We start from the raw sequence: 23,582 nt of genomic DNA, 5'->3' as shown, positions 1-23,582 counted from the left end.
CAAGATCACCTTTTAAACAAGTGATGTGGCTCTTTGAAGCAGACGTCTTGTTTCTGATCAGGGATCAGCACAGCGCTGTTGACCCATTCTCACTTGTCTGGTTCATTTACTCTTTAGATTTGACTTCATGAAGCTGACACCCTGATCTTTTCCCTCTCTCCCCCTCCCTGATAATATCCATATGCGTGCCTGTGTCCCTTCAGGATCACCCGTATGACTGTGGTATTTTTTTTAATGAGCTGCCAGATAAGTAATAACCTGTGAAACTTTGGGAGTGTATTCTGTAGGCCAGGAGCTCAACAAATAGCACCAGACTCCACTGAGATAGAACTCACTAACCTAATTACACAGTCCATATTAGCAGCCTCTCGCCTCAGCCGTATCCACAGACAATAACTAACAGAAGTCAGATTTCACTGAAGACAGAGGTTGCTTGTGTTGCCCAGAAGGCAGATTTCTGCTGCATTTTGTTTTCCAATTTTCTGCCTCTGTTTTCCTTTTTGTCCATTTACCTTTTATCTCTCTGTCTCCTTTCCTGCCTGTAGCGGACTTGAACAATGTGAGATTCTCAGCATACCGAACAGCCATGAAGATTCGCAGACTACAGAAAGCACTGTGCTGTAAGTAAGATGAACACACGCGCGCGCGCACACACACCCACAGACACCTTAATACCTACAGCCGCGGTCTGCTTCTTTTGATGTTTGGGCTCAACAAGGGGATGCAGTAATGATTTGAAGCTTTGCCAGATGCTGTGCCAGAACAGCATAGGAGCCAAGCATATTTTTGGCTTTAAAATTACCCACTCTGTATGAATTTGTGTGCGCGTATGTGCATGATTCTTTGCATACAGAGTCACAGCTGGTGCTTGTGTTAAGCCTGTTGAGCGTAAGCCTCATTTGGTGAGCACAGGTGGAGTTTTTTTTTAAATAAATAACTAAATACATTCTCAGAATGAGAGAGTGATGGTTTTTGTGTTTATAATGTAATCTTCGATAGGAAGTTGCCATTACTTAGAGTCTCAGGTGGCTATAAACACCATATATATACACAAATACACACACACATTACAGGTGCATGTAGACTCCTCCATGTGGGGTTTCAACCAGCATGGCAGTAGCTACTTGGGCTCAGCTCAACGTAATAATGGTGACAAATGTTAACCATTATCCAGCTGTTGACATTATTAGTGCACCTCACACTGTGAGCCTACACTGTTTATTTACATCCTGCTGTTTGTAGGAAGTTTGGAGTGTGTACGAGTGTAACAAATACCACACATCAAAACCGTACCGTTACCTCAGACGGTTGTGTGCATGTGCAGCATGCCCAGCAGGGTATGTCAAAGTGTGTTATTGTGTGTGTTGGTTGTCAATGAGTTTGAATGATTCAGGCGTTTTAGTTTGCTATCTCATATTGCTTCTGTGTGTGCGTGTGATTGTGACGATAATGCATTAGGCTGAGTGAGTTCGACTTGGGGCACTGCGATTCAATTTCATTCATTAGATTGGAGCAGTCACAGTATACAAACACACACTGACATGCACACACACACATGCACATGGAGGCACAGAAGGATCAGTAGTTATTAGTTATTAGCCTGGATTCATGTGGAATCTTTGCTTGGAGATCCATGTGTCTGACTGTTTGTGATTTTGTGTGTGTGTGTGAGAGAGAATTTGACACACACGTGACGGGGATACTATAAAACGGCTAATTGGGTTAAGTCTGTGCCAGGGGGGTGGAGAAGCACAAATGAGCTTGCGTGGCATCCACTAATGTGCCACAGCCTTTCAGCTCCATACCAGAGTGTGTAATGACAAAGCTGCAGAGAAGGAAAGTTTTGCTTTCTGATAGCACAGCTGCCCTGCTGCGTCCACTCTGTGTGGATTACTCCAGTAATTAGTGCTGTCTTTGAGGGCAGGAGGGTGAGAGAGATGTGCAGTGTGGAAGTTTTTAAATATTTATAGAAAATTCATTAAAGGTCAGAAGAGTAATGCAGAGAGAGGAGTTTACAACTGTGGTTTATGTTCCTGTATACCTGTGAAATAGATTTGAACCTCCCATGTATTGAAATCTTTTGATAAATCTGAAACAAGATGCCGTGACCATAAAGTACGGTAGATTTTTAAATGTTAATGATTCTTTCTGTGGTAATTATCCCACTGTCTGCATTTTACCTCCTGGTTGGTTGACCTGCCAGTGGATCTAAGCAAAGCACTAATTAAAAATCCTGTTGGTATCTGAGCTTCATCCTCACCTATTAATATATTCTTGTACTATGTAACTAGATCCTGACTCTTGTCATGTATTTATTAAGCAGTACATGTGCTGTAGAAAACAAAGAAGGAGATGCTTTAACATTTAGAGAAAACTACTTATCTACTTTTTTTTTGCTGACAAAACCAAATGAGATATAATTTGTTAATTAGTGAGCTTGAAAGGTGCTGGTCGGCACTTCGGGCAGAGACAGCCAGCTGTTCGATCCAGTGTCATATTAAAGAGCAGGATATTAGCGCAGTTTTGATTATCTTATTAACTCATTAGTGGGTTGTGTCATGGTTTAATGTCAGATATTTAACAGATTTAAAGGACCAAACCGGCTGTTGGTTTCTTGAAAATGGAGACAATATCTTTACTGTGGAAGCATTTTTGTTTAATAATGTTATGTTATATGTTTCTTAGTCTGAGCTTTTTTAAAAAAAAAATCTCAATACAACAGTATGACTTCACAGTGACACTCAAAGTTTAATATACTTCCCTAGATTATCAGTATATTGTAATGAAAATAGGCTGACGTCATCATAGTCTAATTAAAACATCATAGAACAGATTTTTAGTATAACCCTTGTCCTTCGAGAGGCGTTACGCTCTATGAGTGCTTTTATATTTCCTTATTCTAAAAGAAGTACTGCACTGTTACAGTTAAAGGCCTCCTATGATGGGGAGTTCATGCTCAAGCACTATAAATACAGCAGCTTCTGTTGTATTTATTTATATTTTAGGTACTTTGTCTCAATGCGCTGGCTTTTTTATTCAATTATCCTCTTCCGTTCGATTTTCCGTCTTTTTTGCCATCTCTCTTGCGCTTCAGATGCGTAAGTGAAGGGGACAGTATGATGGAGGCATAATTGAAATTCTATATAAAAAATATGGTTACATTTTTGTTTTTGTCATTCTAGAGCCAAGACTCCAGAGAGACTGCTCTGTCTGATTCATTTCATCTCTGTTCCTCGTTTGTCTTTTTTTAGTTCACATTTCTCCTCAATGGATCCGTCTATTTTCTGTCTGTAATTCTGGCCTACCCCTGCACTTATTTTTTTTTTATGAACCTATTTTGATCAAATATCAGTCAAGTCTGTAGTTTAGACGTTCTTCTATAAGTAGCCTGTGCCATTTTCAGCTCCTTGTCCTTTTCTGATATCTTGACATTTGTTGAAAAAATCAGAGCAGCTGCTGAAAGCTCAGTGAGCAAGCTGGAAAGGTTACTAATGGTCCTGTGTTTCTTTGTCCCTTTCTTCCATTTTCCTCCCGCCTCCTTCTCCTCGCTGTTTCTCTCCTTCTATATCTCGACCGCCCCATTCATCTGCAGTGGACTTGCTGGACCTCAGCGTTGCCCAGAACACCTTTGAGCAGCATAAACTCACCAATAACAATCAGCTGCTTACCGTTCCCGACGTCATCAACTGCCTAACCTCTATCTACGACGGCCTGGAACAGGAGCACAAAGACCTGGTTAACGTGCCTCTCTGCGTTGACATGTGTCTCAACTGGCTGCTTAATGTTTATGACACGTACGTATGCCCTCTGCGATACATGTTGCCGTACATATTTGTAGCAATGCTTACTACTTCATGCTGTTGCATGCACATGAATGATGCACTTGTTTAAAATTAGACTGCATTAAAGGAGCTGTCATGTCAACAATGCACATATTCATGCTGTCATCATGTCATATGCATAAGTCGGCAAGTGCCTCAGTGGGCGTGTTACGCATTGGGCTAATTTAGGAGCAAATTTCATGTGTCAATATAATCTGCTCTCGCCAGAACATACAGTACTCTCTGCATAATCATGTGTGCACTCATACACTGTAAACCAACCATCTCCGCACTCTAAATACCATTTGTGCGCATTCAGGGGAAAAAAGCACAAACAACTCACAACGTCCTGCACGCAATCCTTTCCTTTCCAGGCACATAATGGTTTTATGTCTCTGTTGTTGCATGTAATTCAAATCTGAAATGATCTCGCTACACTTAAATTGAATGTATACTCAGAAACACACAGCAACAGTAAATGTAACTAATTTTCACTGTCTGCTTGGTGTCTCCGTGGTGCTGTCTGCAGTGGTCGCAGTGGGAAGATCCGGGTACTGTCTATGAAGATCGGCCTGCTCTCTCTCTCCAAGGGACACCTGGAGGAGAAATACAAATGTAAGTGTCAGCGAGTTGGTGTGACGTTTGATTCTGTACACGTGCATCTAAACTCACTCCCGTCCCTTTCATAAGAGACCAGCCTGTCTCCGATTTCAAGTGATACTGCTGCACGATGGCTGTACTCCCAGCAGTATTAATCAAACTCGAGACGGAGAGGAGTTAGAAATCGGGTCGTCTAATTGGATGAGAGACCTCCTCCGCGTTTCTCTTGTTCTTTATTTAATTTTCTATTCTCCCTTATTTTTTAGGATTAGGGAGCGTGAATATAGGCTTGCTGCACTGGGAGGAGAATGTCATCCTAGCTTCCTGCTCTTTGTTTTTGCTGCTTTATCTCTCTCTCTCTCTCTCTCTCTCGCTCCCTGTCTTCCTTTGCTGTCACTGCTCACGCCACTGTTCATCCATCTAACAGTTCCACTTTATCTTTTGTCCTGTCTTACTTAGTCTTGCTTCCATCCTCTTTCCTTTCTTACTCTTTCGCCTCCTTTTCTCTTCCCATGGCATGGACTCCATCCCTGAGCCTATTCGTTCCACTGGCAGTTTCTATTAGCCTGAGAAGGGTATCTAGCATGGTTGATTGCGTCCTTCCTCCTTTACTCTTTTAGGGTCTCATTGACTGTCAGTCCCTTGCAGATAGCTGCACTGCATTGCGCACGCACCTAACTAGGTGTCCTGTTATTTGACACCCATTTTTGACAGTTGCAAATGTCAGATGTATATCTGTACTGGACTGATTTCATAAGAGATGTGTACGTGGGGGGGGGATGGGGTCAGAGACATGTAATTGCTGTCTCTCTTTTTTTTTTTGCATGTGCAATCCATGAACACCCACACACAGTCATGGCAGGAGCTGGCATCAGGACCAGGCTTCATAGAGAGATCAAAGACAGTGGCAAGCGGAGCAGAAAGACCTGTCATGCCCTCTGTTTTTTCCTCTCCTCTTTTTCTCTGGATTACACTCTCTGCCTTCTTTGCTCATTTTGTGCATGTGCTCCAGCGATGTTTCGTAACCTCATCTGGGGGGGTGTTGCCAACATGCAGAGTAGCTTAGATAGTGTGTCATTGGGCAGGCATCCATATCCAGTACGGAGCTTTGTCAATCTCCGTGAGAAGGGATGGAAAGATGGAGACGGGGAGGGAAAGATTAGAGAAAAAAAGCCTGCTGTGGAAAAACTAAATGCATCTGTTCTCTGATTCTTTTTGTCCTCCCTCTCACCCACATATACACTAACGCTTTTCCCTCCCACTCTCTGCTATATTGTCACTCTTTCCTTCTCTACATCTTTTCTATTTATACTTATTTTTATTTTAAATATCACCCACATGCTCTAACTTTCTCCCTTATTCCTTCTCTTTTACCTCACCGCTCCTCCCTGTCCTCTCTCTGCAGACCTCTTCAGCCAGGTGGCGTCAGCAGGTGACACGTGCGACCAGCGGCAGCTTGGACTGCTGCTTCATGAAGCCATCCAGATCCCAAGACAGCTGGGCGAGGTGGCTGCCTTTGGAGGCTCCAACATTGAACCCAGTGTTCGCAGCTGCTTCCAGCATGTATGTTCACACAGAAACACACAAACATGTGCATTTAACACATCACATTAGTGTACACCTACACACATCTGAAGAATACAGAAGCACATAAGCTGTTCATGCCATAGTCTTTTAGTGTTCTTACCACTGGATGGATTATAAGCATGGGGGGGAAATCCATTTAAATTCCATTTAAATTCTTTTTTTCCCCACATGTTAATGAATAACAAGTTCAGGGTTTTTGTTTGTAACAAATCTATAACCTCAATCTGATTAATCAGTGATTTTTCTCCGTGTTTAAACTATTGATTTCACTGGTTTTACCTCTAATACATAAGCTGAAAATGATTTTCTTGTTTTGCTTTGTTTTTGTTCTGTTTCGTTTGACAAAAACAGTCTGAATGTGAAATTGTGATTGCTTAACTGGTGGGGGAAATCAGATGGCATATTAATGACTAATTAAAATAAAGGTTTGAAAATGTGTGCTGGGCAGATAGAATAGAAATGCTAGGACAAAATGAGCCCAAAACTAGTCGACTCAAAATGACCTCTTTATTGCTGTACACAATATGTACACATATTGTGTACAGTTAACTGGTAGTCTGGTGCTCATGCGTAAGCAGAAGCTTTAAATCTCTTCTTAAGATAATATATGTCCTGTTAGCTACAGGGTTCATGTTATGCTTTATATTTTTATATAACTCATAACGCCGATTAGGCAATCGATCCCTGGGGATTTTTCTGTTAATATATTATTCATGTCTTCCTCTTGAACCTACTCCACCGTATCATATTTATTTCTATCTTAAGAGACATCTTCTTGTTTGTCACAAGCACATTTTGTCTCTGCTATCTGTCACTGCTTGTGAATACTTGTAAAAGAAAAGTCTGATTTTCCAATTATCCAACAAAGATTTCTTGCGTGGACACTGCTTTGACACTCTTTTGATTCAGCTTTCTGCTACAGAATCTAAAAAAGCTGAAAGGTATGAGCTTAAAAAGCGCTGCCAAAAAAAGTTGATTCCGTTCATCTTGACGTAGCGTTTTCAGTGCAAGAAACTACCTTTGCACAACGAGGGAAAGTAGCCCACTGAATGAACAATGGGCTGTAAGGTCAGTTTCTTGATCATTAAAATGCACATTGTCATGACCACTGATCAATGGCCATGAGTACCATTCACAGAGAGTTGGGGAATGGCTGCAATCACAGCATTTTAGGATGGTGAAAGATGTACCCTTAGGCCCCTTGACTCCCCACTCAAACCAGCGTTCCTCCCTGTCCAGGATGTGTACATCCTCATCATTGAAAGAGTGTGCACTGGCCTGTAGGTGTAAATAGACTGCAGAGTCCTGGCCTGACGAGGTAGCTCTTCTGTGTTGTGCCGTCCACTTAGCCAGAGGTTGTTTGGTTTCCCCGATGTATAAATCATCCAGTCCTCCTGGCACTTAACAGCGTGCACTATATTACTCTGTTTGTGCCGGGTGATCGGATATTTGGGGTGGGCCAATTTTTGGCACAGCGTGGGGTTTAAAAGCCACAGAGTCCACAGTGTTTAGAGGAAATGCGTCTCAGCTTATTCCGATACTCCTGACACATACAGGATCTCTATAGGTTTTCGCTAAGGCAGCAGTTGTCCATGTCTCCTGAATGGCCTGGAGCATTCTTTGGGTGCCTTCTTAGCTTTGACAAATGTCCAGCTGGGATAACCACATTAACTCAGGGCCTTCTTGATATCATCTTCTCCTTCCATGGCTGCTTTATCAGTGGGGTGTGCTATATGACATTATTATTCAGTGCATCTTCCAAAGGCTGATTATCATCGAGCATCTGAGCTTTTTTCACCTTCTCCAGCCACCTAACACCAGATCCTGAGAAAAGTACTTGAGTGTTTGAGCTCTGCTAACCAACCACAAAGCCTCAAATGGCCTCCGGTGCTCTGCTGGCTGTCCTCTAGTGTTTTACTGCAGTCAGCTAACCATTTTATGCGAGTTTACCTCTGGACATTACTGGCATTTAATGATGTCCTTATCCCCCCCAGAATCACTGTTTCATTCCTCTCACTCTTCCTCCCCCTGGCTCGTGCTTCGGTGGTCATAAATGGGAGCCAAACATTAAAATTAGGAAGCTATAAATTTCACTGATTTCCTGCCGCGCGCCTCCCAAAATAGCAGAGGGAGGCAGTTTTAAACTTTATCTCTCCCTCTGTTTTCTTCTCGAAATATTGCAAAGAGGCAAACACCTTGCTGCCTCGCCTTGATGTCATAATAATACGCACATATCCACAAGGAGATATATACATGCATGAGTGCACACACTAGCTTATATGGACATAAATTGCTCACAAACTTGGTCGTGAATTGCTGTGCCAGCTGTAGTCCAGTTGCTCATTAATCATTCAATCATCCAGCCGGGTTGGCAAGTGGAAACCAGGCAGACATAAACTCTCACACTCTCTCTTTTATTTACACATGCATACACATGGACGAGCAAAGCCCCATGCCACCTGTGTGTCAGTCAGCCCCATCAGTGACAGGGCAGTCGCTTATTCCATTTCCTTTAATGGGGTCTGTGATAAATGAGTTGCGCCGCCATAAATATAGCCTCTTTCGCCATTCCTTTGTTACTCTCCTTCATTTATCCATCCGTCCATCTATCTAGTCATCCTTCGAGACACCCAGCAATTAATCTGTAAGTGCTATAATTCTGCCGTTAGATGGTAAGTAGGAGGGAGAGAAGGCGCAGATCAGACTAATGTATGGGAAAGGAGAGATGGAGAGGTGGTGCATGGGAAGATCAAATGAAAGAGTGGAGGAGCGTTAAAGACCATTTGAGAAGTCATAAAGGTGAGGAATTAATTGGATGTGTTCTCATTTATGAATCTGAATCTTAAAAGCTGCCTTCAATTAAAAAAACCCCCAAAAAACCCAAACCTGCCTCAGAAACATTAACAGTTACCAAACCCAAGGTTAATTTTTTTTAAAGTTAAACCTCACTTTAGTACTTTAAAGACAATGTCAGTGTAAAACCAGAGTTTCATAAAGAATACCAAAATATAGCTTTCTTTGATTACCTGCAGTTAATGATATATATGTTACATGGAGCATGTTATTATTTACAAGATTATAATTGAGTAAAAAGAGCCACCGATACAATGCATTTAAACTAGAGCTTCACCAATATCCAGTGTAGATATTTGCTGATTTACAGTATCGTCGTCTGCATTTATGACACAGTTAGGATAAATGGGAAAGGCTGAGAGTAAATGAGTACACCATGGCTTTTTGGGATAATTTGAAGGCAGTTTTGATTGATAAAATCAATGATGCCACATGTCAATATGTCCTGTCTTTGATCAGTGAGCTAAGTATTCAGCTGTTTTCCCTTTAAAGGTTATCAACCACATATTTAGATAATATTAAGGGGTTTTAAGGCCCGCAGACATATTTACAAGAGTCAGGAAGGATAGGGTTTTTCTCTGTCACCACACTCCTATAAACAGTGCAAATATTTCCCTTTTAGATTGGCATTTGAAGCAGAAAACGGGGATATTTGGCTTTTTGTTTGTTGAAATTTATCCTTTTTCTATCTGTTCCACAGATAATTTTAAATTAAGTGTTACTGTTCCACAATACCTTTATTTTGTTAGTTTAAACTTTGGGATGGTGAAGGAAAAAAAGCTTAGAAACCTGACTTTGATTTGAGTAGAAGTAAAAAAAATATATATATTCTGTTCAGTAAAACAAAAGCTTTGAAAGAAGGTAAAGACATCCTGACACTGCTTACATTGAGAGTCCAGCCAGAACAGGATTTCTTTGGTTTAAATTTGAGCTGGAATTTATTTTCAGAAGTATATGTAAATGAAGTCGAGATGCCGCCTTGAAAAGGGATCAGGAGGAAACACACAAAGACATTTACTAATGTTATTCCTTTTGATTGTTTGCTCTTCTTGTTGCAAATGCATTCTGCCCTTTGCTGCCCTTTTGTGTGTCAGGCATGATGGAAAGGTTGCCTTTGATTTGTTTTGCAGTAATAGCAGCCATGTCAAAGCTTTGCTTCATGTGTTGACTTTTCCATTGGGTTCATTATTTTCTGCAGATGAGCAAAGATCCAGCTGAAAAACATGTTGTGAACATTCCTGTGTTGGATTACGGCACTTGTTGGAATCATTTAAAACATTTGATTAAGTTCTTTTAAGCTAATAAAGAACTTAAGTTATTGAAACAGGAGATGAGCAGACTGTTTACTCTGCAGTTTTCATGCATAGCACTGTACACGTTACACCCCCAAAAGTATAAAGCAGCACTTATGAGTAGGAGTTTAAGAGCATTTTTCAAAGGTATCTGCACAGAGCAACAATGCTGTTATCTAACAGTGCAACTATGGGGTATGTAGGGCAGAGAGGGTGTTAAACTCAATCATTGTTTACTGTAAGATATTTCAACCAATAAACATGAATAAAGAGCTCATAAAAGTTATTTAGTCTTGGTTCACAATTCAAGGCCTTAACGAGCCGCAGGGACTCATCACTTTAATATGTACGGTCATCTTAAATTTGTCTGCGTCTTTATTGCGTGTTTGGTAACAAGTCAGAAGTTATTGCCTGTTAGTTATTTCTGGTCTGCGTGTTTTTCTCCCATGCTGCAGAGAGTGCCTTTTATATTTTATCAGCTCTCATTGCTGAACCTTTATTGAACTGTAAATCATATGATTGATAAACCTTTGATTTAAAAGCCTAATTCTTAATCCTGCCCCCTTGTTTTTTTAAATGTCCAGGTAAACAATAAGGTGGAGCTAAAGCCCAGAGAGTTCATTGACTGGATGCGTCTGGAGCCTCAGTCCATGGTTTGGCTTCCTGTCCTGCACAGAGTGGCTGCTGCAGAAACGGCGAAACATCAGGCCAAGTGTAACATCTGCAAGGAGTGTCCTATTGTTGGCTTCAGGTAAATACACATATTCCTATTTAGCATTCAGGTCGGCATTTGCGTAACATGCCAAATAAATAAAGGTGATAAAGTCTGCAACTTGTAACAGGCTCCACACACACACAGCAAATCTAGAAGTGTTCTGCATTGTTTTCTCCTGGTTGAGCATAAAGGGCAGGTCTGCTCTGGAGGGCAGGCATTTATCTAAATGTCAGCAGCTGATACACCACTGACTAAATACCATCCGGAGGTTTGCAGTGGAGCTTGCACAAGTACTCACAAACAAAATGACATCCTCATACACACAAACAGGTAGCACACAAACAGGTAGCTCACCACCAGATTCTCAAAAATTTTAAACAGCTGATCACCCAGCTAACAACTGGCAGTGATCCTGTGCAGTACTGACACACACAAACACGTGCTGTAAATATTGCCTGTCTTTTATTTGGCTACTGCTCTTACTGAGTAATCACAGGTAGCGAAAGATCAACAGGTTTATTTATTTCAAAACAAAATTCAGGTTTTCCACTGGCCAGCATGATGGAAATGCTTTTTGTGTGGCCGGAGATGGTAATAACCCCACCTTTCTAAGTAAGGTTAGGTGGCAGGATTGCCTCCTTCGGATACCTTGCTTTGCCAGCAGAAAGAGAAATACGCTCAGGCATTTGATGAAGCACACATCTCCCAAGTTGTGTCATTGATCGATGAGAGAGCGCGATAGTGGGAAGGAAAGGCAGGGAGCAGGAATGAAAGGGGAGGAAAAATGCATAGCAGGCATTTTGTGTGGTCTTGAGACATGGCACCAACTGGGTTTCAAGTACTTTTCATGTTCTTCAGAATATCAGTAGGTTTAAAATTAGCCTCGGATGAGGAGGGTCGACATATACGTTTGATTTGACTGGGTGTATGTTAACTCAATTCTGCAAATTAGTGAGATAGGTTATATGCCACTGAGTCGTATTTGCACTCTTGGTACTTTGCATGTATTTTTTTTTCTTGCACTGTTGATTCTGACAGCAGTCATCACACTTTGTTACAGCAAAATCCTTGGGAGCCCAAAGGCTTTACATATTTTGTGGGGCTAAAAATTCAAAATGTAATAATAAGAATCGGAATGAATCGTAAACTAATTAGAGTTTATAGATGGTAAATGGTAAATGGCCTGTATTTGTATAGCGCTTTTCTAGTCCCTAAGGACCCCAAAGCGCTTTACACAACCTGTCATCCACCCATTCACACACTGATGGATGGTAGATGGATGGTTTGATTAAATTAATATATTTGTGGTTAAGTGGAAAATAGTTATTCACATTGGTTTTCTAAGTACTTTTCTTTTTCCCCAAAAAGAAGATAACAACTTGATAACAACCTTAATACCAAAGGTATTAACAGAACACCCCCCCCCCCCCCCCAAAGAAAGAAAACAACAACAAAAAAACGGCAATTAACTTAGATAAACCTGTGAAAATTACAGATTTATTCCTGTCTACAAACACAGAAATTTACATTAATTACCTGCATACAGAGACCAGGCGGAACTTCATGGATTAAAGCCGAAATTCCACAATTAGTGACAAAGTTGCTGCAGGACAGCAGTTTATCTGCAAGCGACAGAGTTGTGCTCTGTTTGTAATGTGTGTTTATAATTTAGATGTCAGTTACTTGGGAACCTTTGCCACGCTGTCTTTGAGTGATTAGCCACTGAGCTGGACTGAGTTTGGAGACAATTTGTCTCCCACTAGGGTGACCTGTGCAATATCCTTCAATCCAAAGTGCAAAACCCCCAACATCTGTCCGACCAGCCAGTCACTGCAACTACTTGGAATAAGTCGGCAGTTGCAAAAACCTAAATGCAGTCTTTTTTTCCCCCCTAATTTGAAGGAGGTTACCGTCCTACTTTAACCTCCTAAGACCCGAACTCTTCCACGGCATGCATTTTTAATTTCTCTTTGATATTTGGGCATATTGGGGCCCGATGAATGTAAAAACAAAGAATTACCAGATTATTTTAGTTTTTATGAAAAATAAGAGCCACATATGAGGATATTTGTTTAAAATTCTGATAGAACAGTAGCAGTATAATGTCCTCGTAAGTGGATATCAGGCCCAAAATTGAGTATTTTGGTCTAAATAACCCAAAATGTGATGTCCACATATGTGGACGCCAGGTCCTAGGAGGTTAATGTTTTGAGACTGAGCCATTAATCGGCCATTCAAGGAACATTTACAACCAAGAGCATGGGCTTAAAATTACCAGTACGTAACTGAAGAGGCAATAATGCTAAACGCTAATCAGTTATCACCAAGGCTGCTGTTGCTGTTGGGTTTTTGTGGGGGGGGGGGGGTTTCCACCGCTTGAGTTGATCCTACATTGATCAATAGCAAAAAGGAGATCACCAAACAATACAAGTTTGCTGGTTACCTAAAGTTGGCGAATTAAATGAGGGCCATCTCAACACCTTCTAAGTGAAGGTGACTCAAACCCCACCCCCATCCCCTTAACAGTAATATGCTATGTGTCAGTACATAATGGCAAATTTGACTTGGAGGTGTCATGCGCACTGTTGCATCCTTTGATATATAGCTCTCTTTCGTAGCTCATCAGTCAGCTAACCTTGGGAGAGCTGGAAAGGAGAGAAAGATAAAAGACTTAAGCTATTATGTCTGAATGGCTCCTGTCTCAATTTAGCTGTTAAATGGCCTTCTGGCTACAGCTGCTGCTGAGGACAACATCCCAACAGTTGTTGTCACATTGTTGTGCTTTGGTGAAAATCCAACTGTCTGTCGCTCTGTCAGCACATTTTGTGTGTGTGTGTGTGTATGTGCACGTGAATGTACTTTTGTGTGCACATAAACATATTCATGCAGCAAAGGTTGATGGAGTGACTCTGGAAAACAGCAGCTCTCCAGGTGACTCCGGAGTAGCCTGGAGAGGAGTCGTGTTGTAGTGGTGTATATGTGCCCACACACCCAGAAACACATCCTGAAGACATGAAAGTGACACACACACACACACACACCGTCCCATCTCAACTTATCTCACTTTTCACCTCGCCCTCTCTCTGTCTCTAGGTATCGCAGTCTGAAGCATTTCAACTACGACGTGTGTCAGAGCTGCTTCTTTTCTGGGCGCACCGCCAAGGGTCACAAGCTTAACTACCCAATGGTGGAGTACTGCACACCGGTAAGAAAGTAACACACACACAGACGTTGCTCACTAACTCATCTCATATCTCTTTTCCACATGCTCACACATTCCACTCATCCATTTAATGAAAGCACACGAATTCGGGGTTCAGACAGACTTCAGGCTTTGGTTACCTCCTAACCCATCTTTCATTAAAACCGTTCCGTGCCTGATGTCATAAATCACTGACTCACACTCTTCCCACTCCTTGAATATTCATGTCCTTTTTTTAATACCCGTTAAGGGAAATCCGAAGTATTACAGCAGCACATTCATACATATTTTCATTTCCAATTTCTTTGCACTTAATGCATGCTGTTATTTTAATCTTCTAGTCATGTCTTACTCTCTGGTTTTCTTTGTCTGGGTTCAACCAGAGTTATTTATTAAACGTGCATTGTTTGAAAGTCATTTGCATTCATCTGCAGCTAAAGTAGACTGCACTCTTCTGGGAGGAAATTTTTTTGAACTTTGCTGGGAGTTTCTCTCTGACGTTCACAGCAGCCTCAGTGAGAAATTGTGATAGATCAAGCTGTAGACTCAGGATAGGTTCACTTCTAAAGTATTGGGTAGGGTTTAGGGCAGGAGGAGTCTAGAGTTAAAAAGTATGAAAATGCATCAGTTCCTAAATCTTTATATGATACCGCATATACATGATGAGAATGGTAACGTAGCATGATTAATGGAAGTTACTGGTAAGTATTTAGTGTATGAATTTTCTAATGAAACTGACAGACAGCATTTAATGTGCATAATACCTTGGCAGTCACCCAACGTGCTGAAGGTGGTTGGCATTTTACAGAGAAATCAGAAACTGCGTGTATCAGAGGGCACAACAAGAGGCAAACGTATCGGATGTAACGTAGATTAGAAACAGCCCGAATCAAAACACAAACAGACTTGTTCACATCACGTTATACTGACGACACATTTAGTGAATCTGAAGCATCTAGGCTTTAACTAACCTCTTTTTTTCCCTTTAAACTAGGTTCTGTCAACTGCAGAATTTCTTGTCGCCTCACATGCTGTTAAATTCCTTTGTCTTGTTTCTCAATCAGCCCTCCCGAAACACCCCTGGCTTAATTCCGAACATACAAATGGTAGAATACTCAAGGTTATATTTTTATCCTTCCAAGCCAAAAATATTTCACTTCACAGCTAGAGATGAATATTGGAAAAACGGGAGCTTGGCAAAATTGAACGTTGCTCTTCTCCTCAATTAGGATCTAACACTTGTGGGCTGACTCTTTTCAGTATTGCTTAACGTCATACTTTGAGTGACTCGAGTTTCTCTCGACATTTCTCATTTCTGTCTTTTAATTAGCTTTTTCAATTTCCTAAATGGGATAGATATTGACTTTGGAGGAGTAGCTGTAGGGAGCAGTGATCACTCTTCCCTGAGTTAAAATGCCCAGCAGCTGCCTGACAGACTTGACTTTGAAAAAACATTATTTTATTTAATTTTTTTACATTCAGCTGTGCTGCAGCAACAAACACTTAATCTGTTGGTTAATTATTAGTACTCAGCTACCAGGTAATCACTCAAGAGGTTACTGATTCCCTTCACTGAAAATAAAAATGGGGGGGGGGAGGCTTTTTCCCTTTTCACTTTTCTTATTTTTTCTTAACATCAAAGGAGATTTTATTGAGGTCTTTCTCGGCCATTTGCACACATGTAAATGAAATGCAAATCAAATACAGCAAAGATAATTGACTAAGATTGATCTGTGGATATCCACCTCTACCTCTGTTGGAGCCAAAGCGAAGGGAGGTACTTCACGGGTTGCCCAACAACCCATGCAGTGGAACAAGACAGACTTAGATATGATTGTGAACTCAAGGGGGCCACGCTCATGCAAGAGATATGATGGCAGATCTTGCCAGAGGGACAGTAATCAGTGTTGCAGAGATCTCTTTTCATGACAGCAGCCTGAAAAGTGCAATAACAAAACAAAAAACAAAGATTAAATGAATATTTTAAGTTGTCAGCCAGAGTATTCAGACTCGTGTCTGCTATAACAGCTGCAACTTTCAGTTTGCGTGCATGTGTCTGAAAGGATGTGACAGCAGCATAGTATCCACAGGTTTTTCAGCAAGGGAAATGTGTGAGGAGAAAGAAAGAGTGGATGGGGCTAAGTACAAGAACAACACAACATGGTGAAGCTGTGTTTTGCTCAAACACTGACGTAAAGCTTACAGCCAGATCAATAAAAGATCACGAAGAGAAACTTTGAAAGTTTTGACTCAAATCCCCGTGTAAAGCCCCAAAACTCAACTCCAGGTTCATAAACGCTACATATCCATCTCCACAGAGCTTTATTGAACCTCAGCACAGTGAGGACTGAGAGGAAATCACCCAGATCTTGCTGTTTCAACCTGAGAGATATAGATCTCTGACAAAATAATAAGTTGTGGATCACCTTATTGCCTCATTTTAAATCTCACAGTTCAGCGTAGCTTTATCTGCACCTGTGTAGTAAAAGTCAGACTTTTTTTAATTGTTTTTTTCTTTATTTCCCTCAAAAAAACAAACAAACACAAAAAACCATCAGCATGATATGTAATTATACTTGTGTGTCTCCCCATGCTCGAACCAAATTGTGTTTCAGTTTTATGCTTTTGAAAATATTAAGTCCATATTGAATAATAAACGCATTTTGCAGAGAGTTACAGATTTATAGCGGCTTTGGTGAGACTCACTGCGGTCATTTAATAAGATTGTTTTCTCATCTTTGTCATACTGTTTATTTTATGGCCACAATATTGTATTTTTTTTATTAGCTTATGATTTTTATGGGAGTGCTGTCTTCATATTTCTCATTGTCTTTGTCAGGGATATTAAACAACTTTGGGGCGTGATGTATTGATTACCGTAATTTCAAAGTTTTGAACTGTCCTAAGAGAATATTGTGTTTCAGTTTGACTGCGATTGCCTGTCTGGTCATGTTATTGAAACGTCTTGACTCGTTTCCAACTGGGGTCTTATATCCCCCCCCCCCCAATGTAATAGAGGCAGTAGAATAAAAAATGCATGTCTCTCAATCCTCACAGGAAGGAGCTTACACACATGCACAAATTTTTCTCCAGCTTTAGTATAACTCTTCTGTAATTGCTGTTGGTTTGCTCAGGCTACCATCCTAAATTGTGTGGATTAGTCAATAAGCCGAGTGAACTCAATAGAGTCTGTTCATTTATGCATATCTGTCAACTGTAGGAGCTGTGTATTTGCCTGCCTGCGTGTGTGTGTGCGCGCGTGCCCCTGTGTGTGTGTTTAGCAGTGGTTGTCTGCATCTTTTGGAAGGGATTTTCTCTCCCTGTGGTCAAACCCGTTTGGTAATTTACTGGTTGCTTGCGTGGCGGAAAGCGCACCTCTGCTAAGTATCTAATTAGCAAACACATTCTCTTACACGCAAATGCTTATGTGTGCAGAAGAGACTGTAGAAATCTTTGAACTCATTGCACACTACAATAAATAATAAGCGACCCCCTGCCCATCTATGTTTTTTCCTCTTACAGACGACATCAGGTGAGGACATGCGTGATTTCACCAAAGTGCTGAAGAACAAATTCCGATCTAAGAAGTACTTCGCCAAACATCCACGGCTAGGTTACCTACCAGTACAGACGGTTTTAGAGGGCGACAACATGGAAACGTAAGTAACCCATAAGGTTTTTTATACGTGCTTTTGGATCACAAAAACTTTTCCATAGTTGCTATAACCCTTAAAGGATGTTTTGTGTGTCCACACTGTTGTTAAGGACTATTAAGCAGCAAGTTAACCCTCCATGCGCGATGCAATATCCTCACGCTGGCATTTCTATTTGTGCTACCATTAAGGTGTAGGAAGGCATAAGAAGACACACTGACAATTCCACCACATAAGCACTGATATAGTCTCAAGTTTTCAAACTGTTGCAACATGTCCCAGTGTATATCTGTATATCTCTGAGCTTCAGTGCTGGAGTAACATTAAAATGGTGATAAAACCTGATACCGACTGTACCCTCAACTCAGCTGCAGCAGCTTGATTTTTGTAATGTGGTGCATGACTAGCCAAAGTGTCCCAAATATGGTGGCACGCATAGAGTTTGACGGCACATCATGTAGTAGACGCCGCAAGCATAAAAACACCATTAAAGTTCTTAGAGTCTTGTTTTGAGGGCATTGAGCCCCCCAGCATTTCTTTATATTTTGCTTTCAAGGAGACAGACTTTCTTTCACTTTCATTATAGTGGTCTTGAGTATCAGTTCTCCAGGGTTCTGAAGCTCTTTGAAAGTTTTTCTTTGACACTGGCTGCCTTTTGCTTATTTCACGCATTTTCAGTCCAGTCCTGCAACCTGGCCATTTTCAATGTTTTGGTTTTTCTGTTTGATTTAGGTGCCTTTTTAATGCTTGAATGATTCATATGTCAGTGCTGAGTGGCTTAACAAACAAAGGATGAAACACTGAGGCGCCTACACACAACTTAGAATTTAAAATTGGTACTTTTCTATCTTTAAGCACTTTTTCACTTGCAGCCTGTCATGAAAACATATAATTTGTTCCCATTTCTTTAGTTCGTTTTATGAAAAATGGCAAAGATAACAGAGTTTGACAGGAATAAAATAGTATTTTTGCACCAACAAAGTGATTCCCAAAGAGCTATCGGCATAGTGTGAACTGTGTCTGTGGAAAAAAATAAATAAATTAAGGACACCGGACAAGTGGGAGACAAAAGCAGGGCTGAAAAGCAATCTTCAAAAGATGAACAGTCACTGAAAGTCATGTCCTTAAGAAATATGAAAAAATCCAGCAAAGACTTAACTCAAAGCTCAAACATGCATTTAGTCTTTCACTCCATTCATCTAAATTTGGGATTATTTGCTCAGATAGTCAACAACATGTTCAAAGGAGGACAGGGGACAGCTACAGCAGCAGTGCGTGTCTGCAGTTATCTGCATCTTATCAAAATTGATAGAATTATGAATTCACAAAGATGTGCAAAAGACAGCCAACCTCCACAGAGCTTTGGACTATCCTTCAGTAAGGGACAGAACTGTGGTGTTCGCTGCATAAGCAACAGTTAGCACTAACACTCTTTTTCTTAATTCTTAGAAATGGACCAATTGAATTCAAGCGGGTGCACTGTGGATCCTTTGTCTGCAGCACTGGCCCAGTGATTATGTCTAATTTATGTCCCTTCTGCTACCAGCCTTAAATCCTACTGAAAAGAGCCATTTAACTAGGCCCATATTATGTAGATACCCTACGTCATACCTTCCAGGAGGCTGTCTGAGTTACTGCCCCTTCAAACAAGAGACTCACTGTGCATTTTTGTCCCCCCGTTGTTTCCTTTGTTTTTCTTTGTTAGTATTTTTTTAATGTGCCATCACTCACTCACTCCTAATGCAACATTCATTTCCGTTGAACCATGTAGTTTTTTGCATCTTTTAAAGCAAAACAACTCTCGGCGCTGTTCACGTATGCACACACAATGAGTCACTTGTTCTCTCTCAATAAATTTTTCCCCGACTCGTGCGCAGTCACCGTTCAGATGGATTGCCGTACCGCTTTCATCCCTCCCATCCTTGCCTGTCCTCCTCACCTCCCACCTCGCTCCATTTTCACTTCTCTTCCTCTCTGACAAATGACTCCTGCAGAGCTTCTGGTTTGATAAATGTCTCTAAAAGGAGGTGAAATTACAGCGAAATGCAGGGAACTTTTCAAAATATGGCAGAAGCGAATGGAGACTTAAAGAAATTTAGGGCTATTTCATGCTCATCATTTTGTCTCTTTTACAGCATTAGGTCTCATCTGTGATCAGCGGGCCATCCATGTATCGCCACAGGCAAAGAAAGCAGCTTTTGAACCGCCTGTAAGATCTGGCCCAAACATAGCCAGTGTTAAGAAATGCTCCTGTTCATTTTAGCTCTGTATTGTCACAGTCTGGTGGCTTCTGCCATCTCTGCGTCATAAAAATGAATACCGTGACCTAAATTGAAATGGATTTTTCTGTAATTGGAACAAGGTCTGGGTTCCTGCTTTATAAGAGCTTTAATACAGATTAGGTAAACACCAGAACAATTGCAGTCATGTTTGTTGCAGTAAGATAATGCTTGTTTACAATTTTAAAATATACAGTTTTTAATTTCCAATTTGTTTTGCAGTTTTTATTTCTAAATATTAAGAGATTTTAAGTGTCACTCCAAACCTTTTTAGTGCGTTGTCAGTCTTCATTAGTCATCATAACAAAGGGAACTTTTAAGAAGTAGTGATTTTATAGTACTGAGCAGCAGAAGAGAAAATTAGATTGTCTGCTGAATAATCGCCCTCACTAATGCACTCGCTCTCTCGCGTTCCCTCTTCTCCACTCGTGTAACATTGTTTCTTTTTTGTTTTTTTGTTTAATTCCACCCACTCTCTCCACCTTGAGAGTGAGCAAAACACCACCTACTCTCACCTCCCACTTATATCTTTGCTTCATTTCACGGCAGATAGGATTTTTGATTCGTCGCAGCTATATTTGATAATGTGAAAGAACCATTCAAATGGTATTCCACTCAGTGTTAGGTTTTTTTGCTTTTCACCCAACCTTACTAGATGGAGCAGATGAGTCTCTGTTGTATTAGGTCTCGCAGGAAGGTTAATGGTTTTGAATGTGGATTTGAAAGCTTGTGGGAGAATTTTCTTATATAACTAAAAGTTTTAATGGAATGATTTGACAAGGATAAATCAATAGCAGACTTTTAAAAGGAAAAGTTTTCTATTGTCATATGGCAGTAAAATAGTTTTTATATTAATTACATTAAGAAAAAAACTGTTTTATTATATATATGTTTGCTATTTTTAAATACTCAGTGGCCACTCAGTGGGAAGGGGGATAGCTCAGTAGGTAAAGTGGTTGCCCCATGATCGGAAGGTCGGGGGTTTGAATCCACTGAACGTACCCCTGAGGAAGGAACCGTCCCTACACACTGCTCCCCGGGCGCTGCACTGGTGGCCACTGGTGGCACTGGTGCCCACTGCTTCACTGGGTGAATGGGTTAAATGCAGAGGAGTAATTTCCCTACGGTGACTAACACATACACATTATACTTTGTTAGGTACAACTGTTCAAACTCTTGTTAGTTCACATATATAGACAAGATGACCTGCTGATGTTTAAACTGAGGAAAAGAACAAACTAAAGGTGATTTACATGACTTTGAATTAGACTTGTAGTCGAGACCGCCTAAACCGAGACCAAGACAAGACCAAGATCAGAGGGTATCGAGACAAAGACCGAGACGAAAAAAGTCAGCCAGATGCTGCTTCGTTTACGGGTGTCAGGCATATTTGTGTTTTTGCTTTCGCACAGCACAGGAGGGATTGGAGCATAGCTGAGCCACTGTGTGAGAGCTGAGCAGCGAAAGGAAATTAAGTGAGGGTAGAAATGACTGAAAGATTAATAGGCTCTGTTTTGAGTTTTGTTAAAAAAAGAATGACTTCACATAGGAAAAAAATATATATCACATATGCAGGACACCTTAAACTAGGTTTTTAATTAAGCAGCAAGGCAGAACAAAGTCGGGGCTGTATCAAGACACATGGACTAAACCCCAATTCAACCAGACCCAGAACTGATCCGGAATTAAAACAGGACTACAACAGTTCAAAATCAGGACTACTTAGGACTTCACCAAAACAGAACCACAATCACAACTACATGATGGTAGCACTAAAAATCATCACAGACCTGCACTACACTCATTTTTTAATTTACCAAAGTCCACTATTTCGATTGAGAAAAGTTTATGTAATTATTTAGCCTTGTTGTGCAAACAAGCCTGCATAACTTAATAAATATAGAATTTGAAAAGTAACAAATGGTATCTAAAAAGAAACACTAGGTACTGGATACATGTTCTCATGAGTTTTGGTAAACAACCATTTGACTAACAGGTCTGTCTCACCTGGTTCTTGTTCCATCTCTGTTCTGTCCTCATTCTCCTCTCTCTCCCTCTGTGTGCTGACAATCAAGCCAAACACCAACATCATCAAATATACAGTTAAAACCAGATATTTACATACTCTTCAGCTAAAAACACAAACACTTTTTTAATTGTAACATCAAATCAGACTAAATGTTTAGTTTTTTAGTTTGATAAATATAAAAACATTTGTTAAATTTAAGGGTAAAGAGAGAAATTGTCTGTATTTCTTAATTGTAAATGGCACCAAATTGTATTCAAAATTATTTGCTTTGGTACCTGGTCAAACTTAAGCTCTCCTCTGTCTGCAGCAAACTCGCAGGCAGCAGCTTCTCCCCCCCTTGTTTTCTTTATTTCCAGAGTTCATCTAAAGAGTGAAGTTTTCTCACTGAATAGAGGTTGCAGAGATATGTATGAAAGGAAACACATCTGCAATCTGCAAAGCTATCTATCTTTGCAGAGCTAAAGACTAATGTCGGTCTCCTGAAAGGCGAGATGAGCACAACGAGTATTCCTCCAGGCAAAGATTTAGGCGGGGGTGTGTAAAATGCTGCAGCACTGCCTCCAAGAAGTTAGCTCAGCCTGCCATACCGACCCCCATCTCGTCTTTTTTCTCTCTCTCCTCTCCTCTGTCTGAATCTCCTGTTACATTTTGAATTCTCCTCACAGCTACAGAAGTGTGACTACGCTGGCTGCCCCGCTGTGAGAAACATAACCACCGTGCCTCACGTCTCCCTCTGATTTTCTTTGCTTTAATGTGGGAACAAAAGCGCGAGGCAACAGAACGTCAACCTCAACTGTTATCTTAACAATTTCTAGCCAGCCTCCTTTGTGAAAACGGCACATTTCTTTGTGTTCTTGGGATTAGAAGGTGTCCCGTTTGTTTACAAATGACAATTTTGTGTTCTGGGTCGCTAAAAATAGCAGCAGTTATTGTGGGCTGGAAAGCAGAAACTTTAAAAGACTTGCATCAGTGTTTTCTTAGCAAAACTCGATGACCCGTATCTTCGTTTGTGTGCTTATTGCACTGTTTTTTTAGTTCTCCTTATATAACATATTGTATTGGACTCAATAGCAGATTAACCAGGAAATAGGTTCTACTGTACTGATTTTTTTTTTCCTGGCTTGCTATTTCTGTAAATCCTGCAGGAAATAAATGAGAAAAGGGAATGAATTTAGGCCATATCATTCTGTATGCAGGAGCAACTGTGAAACCAATTTAATGAGATGTGTGTGACTGCAGCAAAATCAACTTGCATCATTAACCCGTTGTGTGTGAGATCTTTCAGACACACACAACCATTGTTTGTGTTACAGGGTGTTACTGACAGATCCAGCTGCCCATTTTCACTTTTTCCAAACTGTTTCCAAGTCTAGTTCTGAAACAGATTGAAGATAACTCCACGAGAGATAGTCTCGGCCACATTCGGTGTATATTTAGATATGTTGGTCACTGTTTTACACGCCTTTCCTGTGTGCACACGGGGGAAGTTTGCGCTCAGTGCTTTCTATCAGTCAGACTCTGTAGATATGGGTGACAGTTTTGAAAGGATGT

General features: G+C 40.7%; 1 protein-coding gene across 5 annotated transcripts in view; it reads left to right on the top strand.

The window, feature by feature from the left end:
• Positions 1 to 23,582, top strand: part of utrn (utrophin) — a 196,126-nt gene that overhangs the window by 147,330 nt on the left and 25,214 nt on the right. For all 5 annotated transcript variants that reach the window (XM_086264203.1, XM_086264200.1, XM_086264201.1 and 2 more), the window contains 7 exons: positions 546 to 620; positions 3,593 to 3,794; positions 4,351 to 4,436; positions 5,827 to 5,984; positions 10,738 to 10,904; positions 13,962 to 14,073; positions 17,593 to 17,729. In XM_086264203.1, the coding sequence (XP_086120329.1) occupies positions 546 to 620; positions 3,593 to 3,794; positions 4,351 to 4,436; positions 5,827 to 5,984; positions 10,738 to 10,904; positions 13,962 to 14,073; positions 17,593 to 17,729 (937 nt within the window). The remainder of the gene's footprint in view (positions 1 to 545; positions 621 to 3,592; positions 3,795 to 4,350; positions 4,437 to 5,826; positions 5,985 to 10,737; positions 10,905 to 13,961; positions 14,074 to 17,592; positions 17,730 to 23,582) is intronic.

This window comes from Aulonocara sp. 'chitande type north' Nkhata Bay, linkage group LG15 (genome assembly GCF_057382095.1).
Source record: "Aulonocara sp. 'chitande type north' Nkhata Bay isolate Kocher_YH1m ecotype deep benthic linkage group LG15, A_spYH_male_GT1.1, whole genome shotgun sequence".
NCBI classification, from domain to species: Eukaryota; Metazoa; Chordata; class Actinopteri; order Cichliformes; family Cichlidae; genus Aulonocara; species Aulonocara sp. 'chitande type north' Nkhata Bay.
Note: the sequence above shows the minus strand (reverse complement) of the source record. Positions and strands in the feature narration are given on the sequence as shown.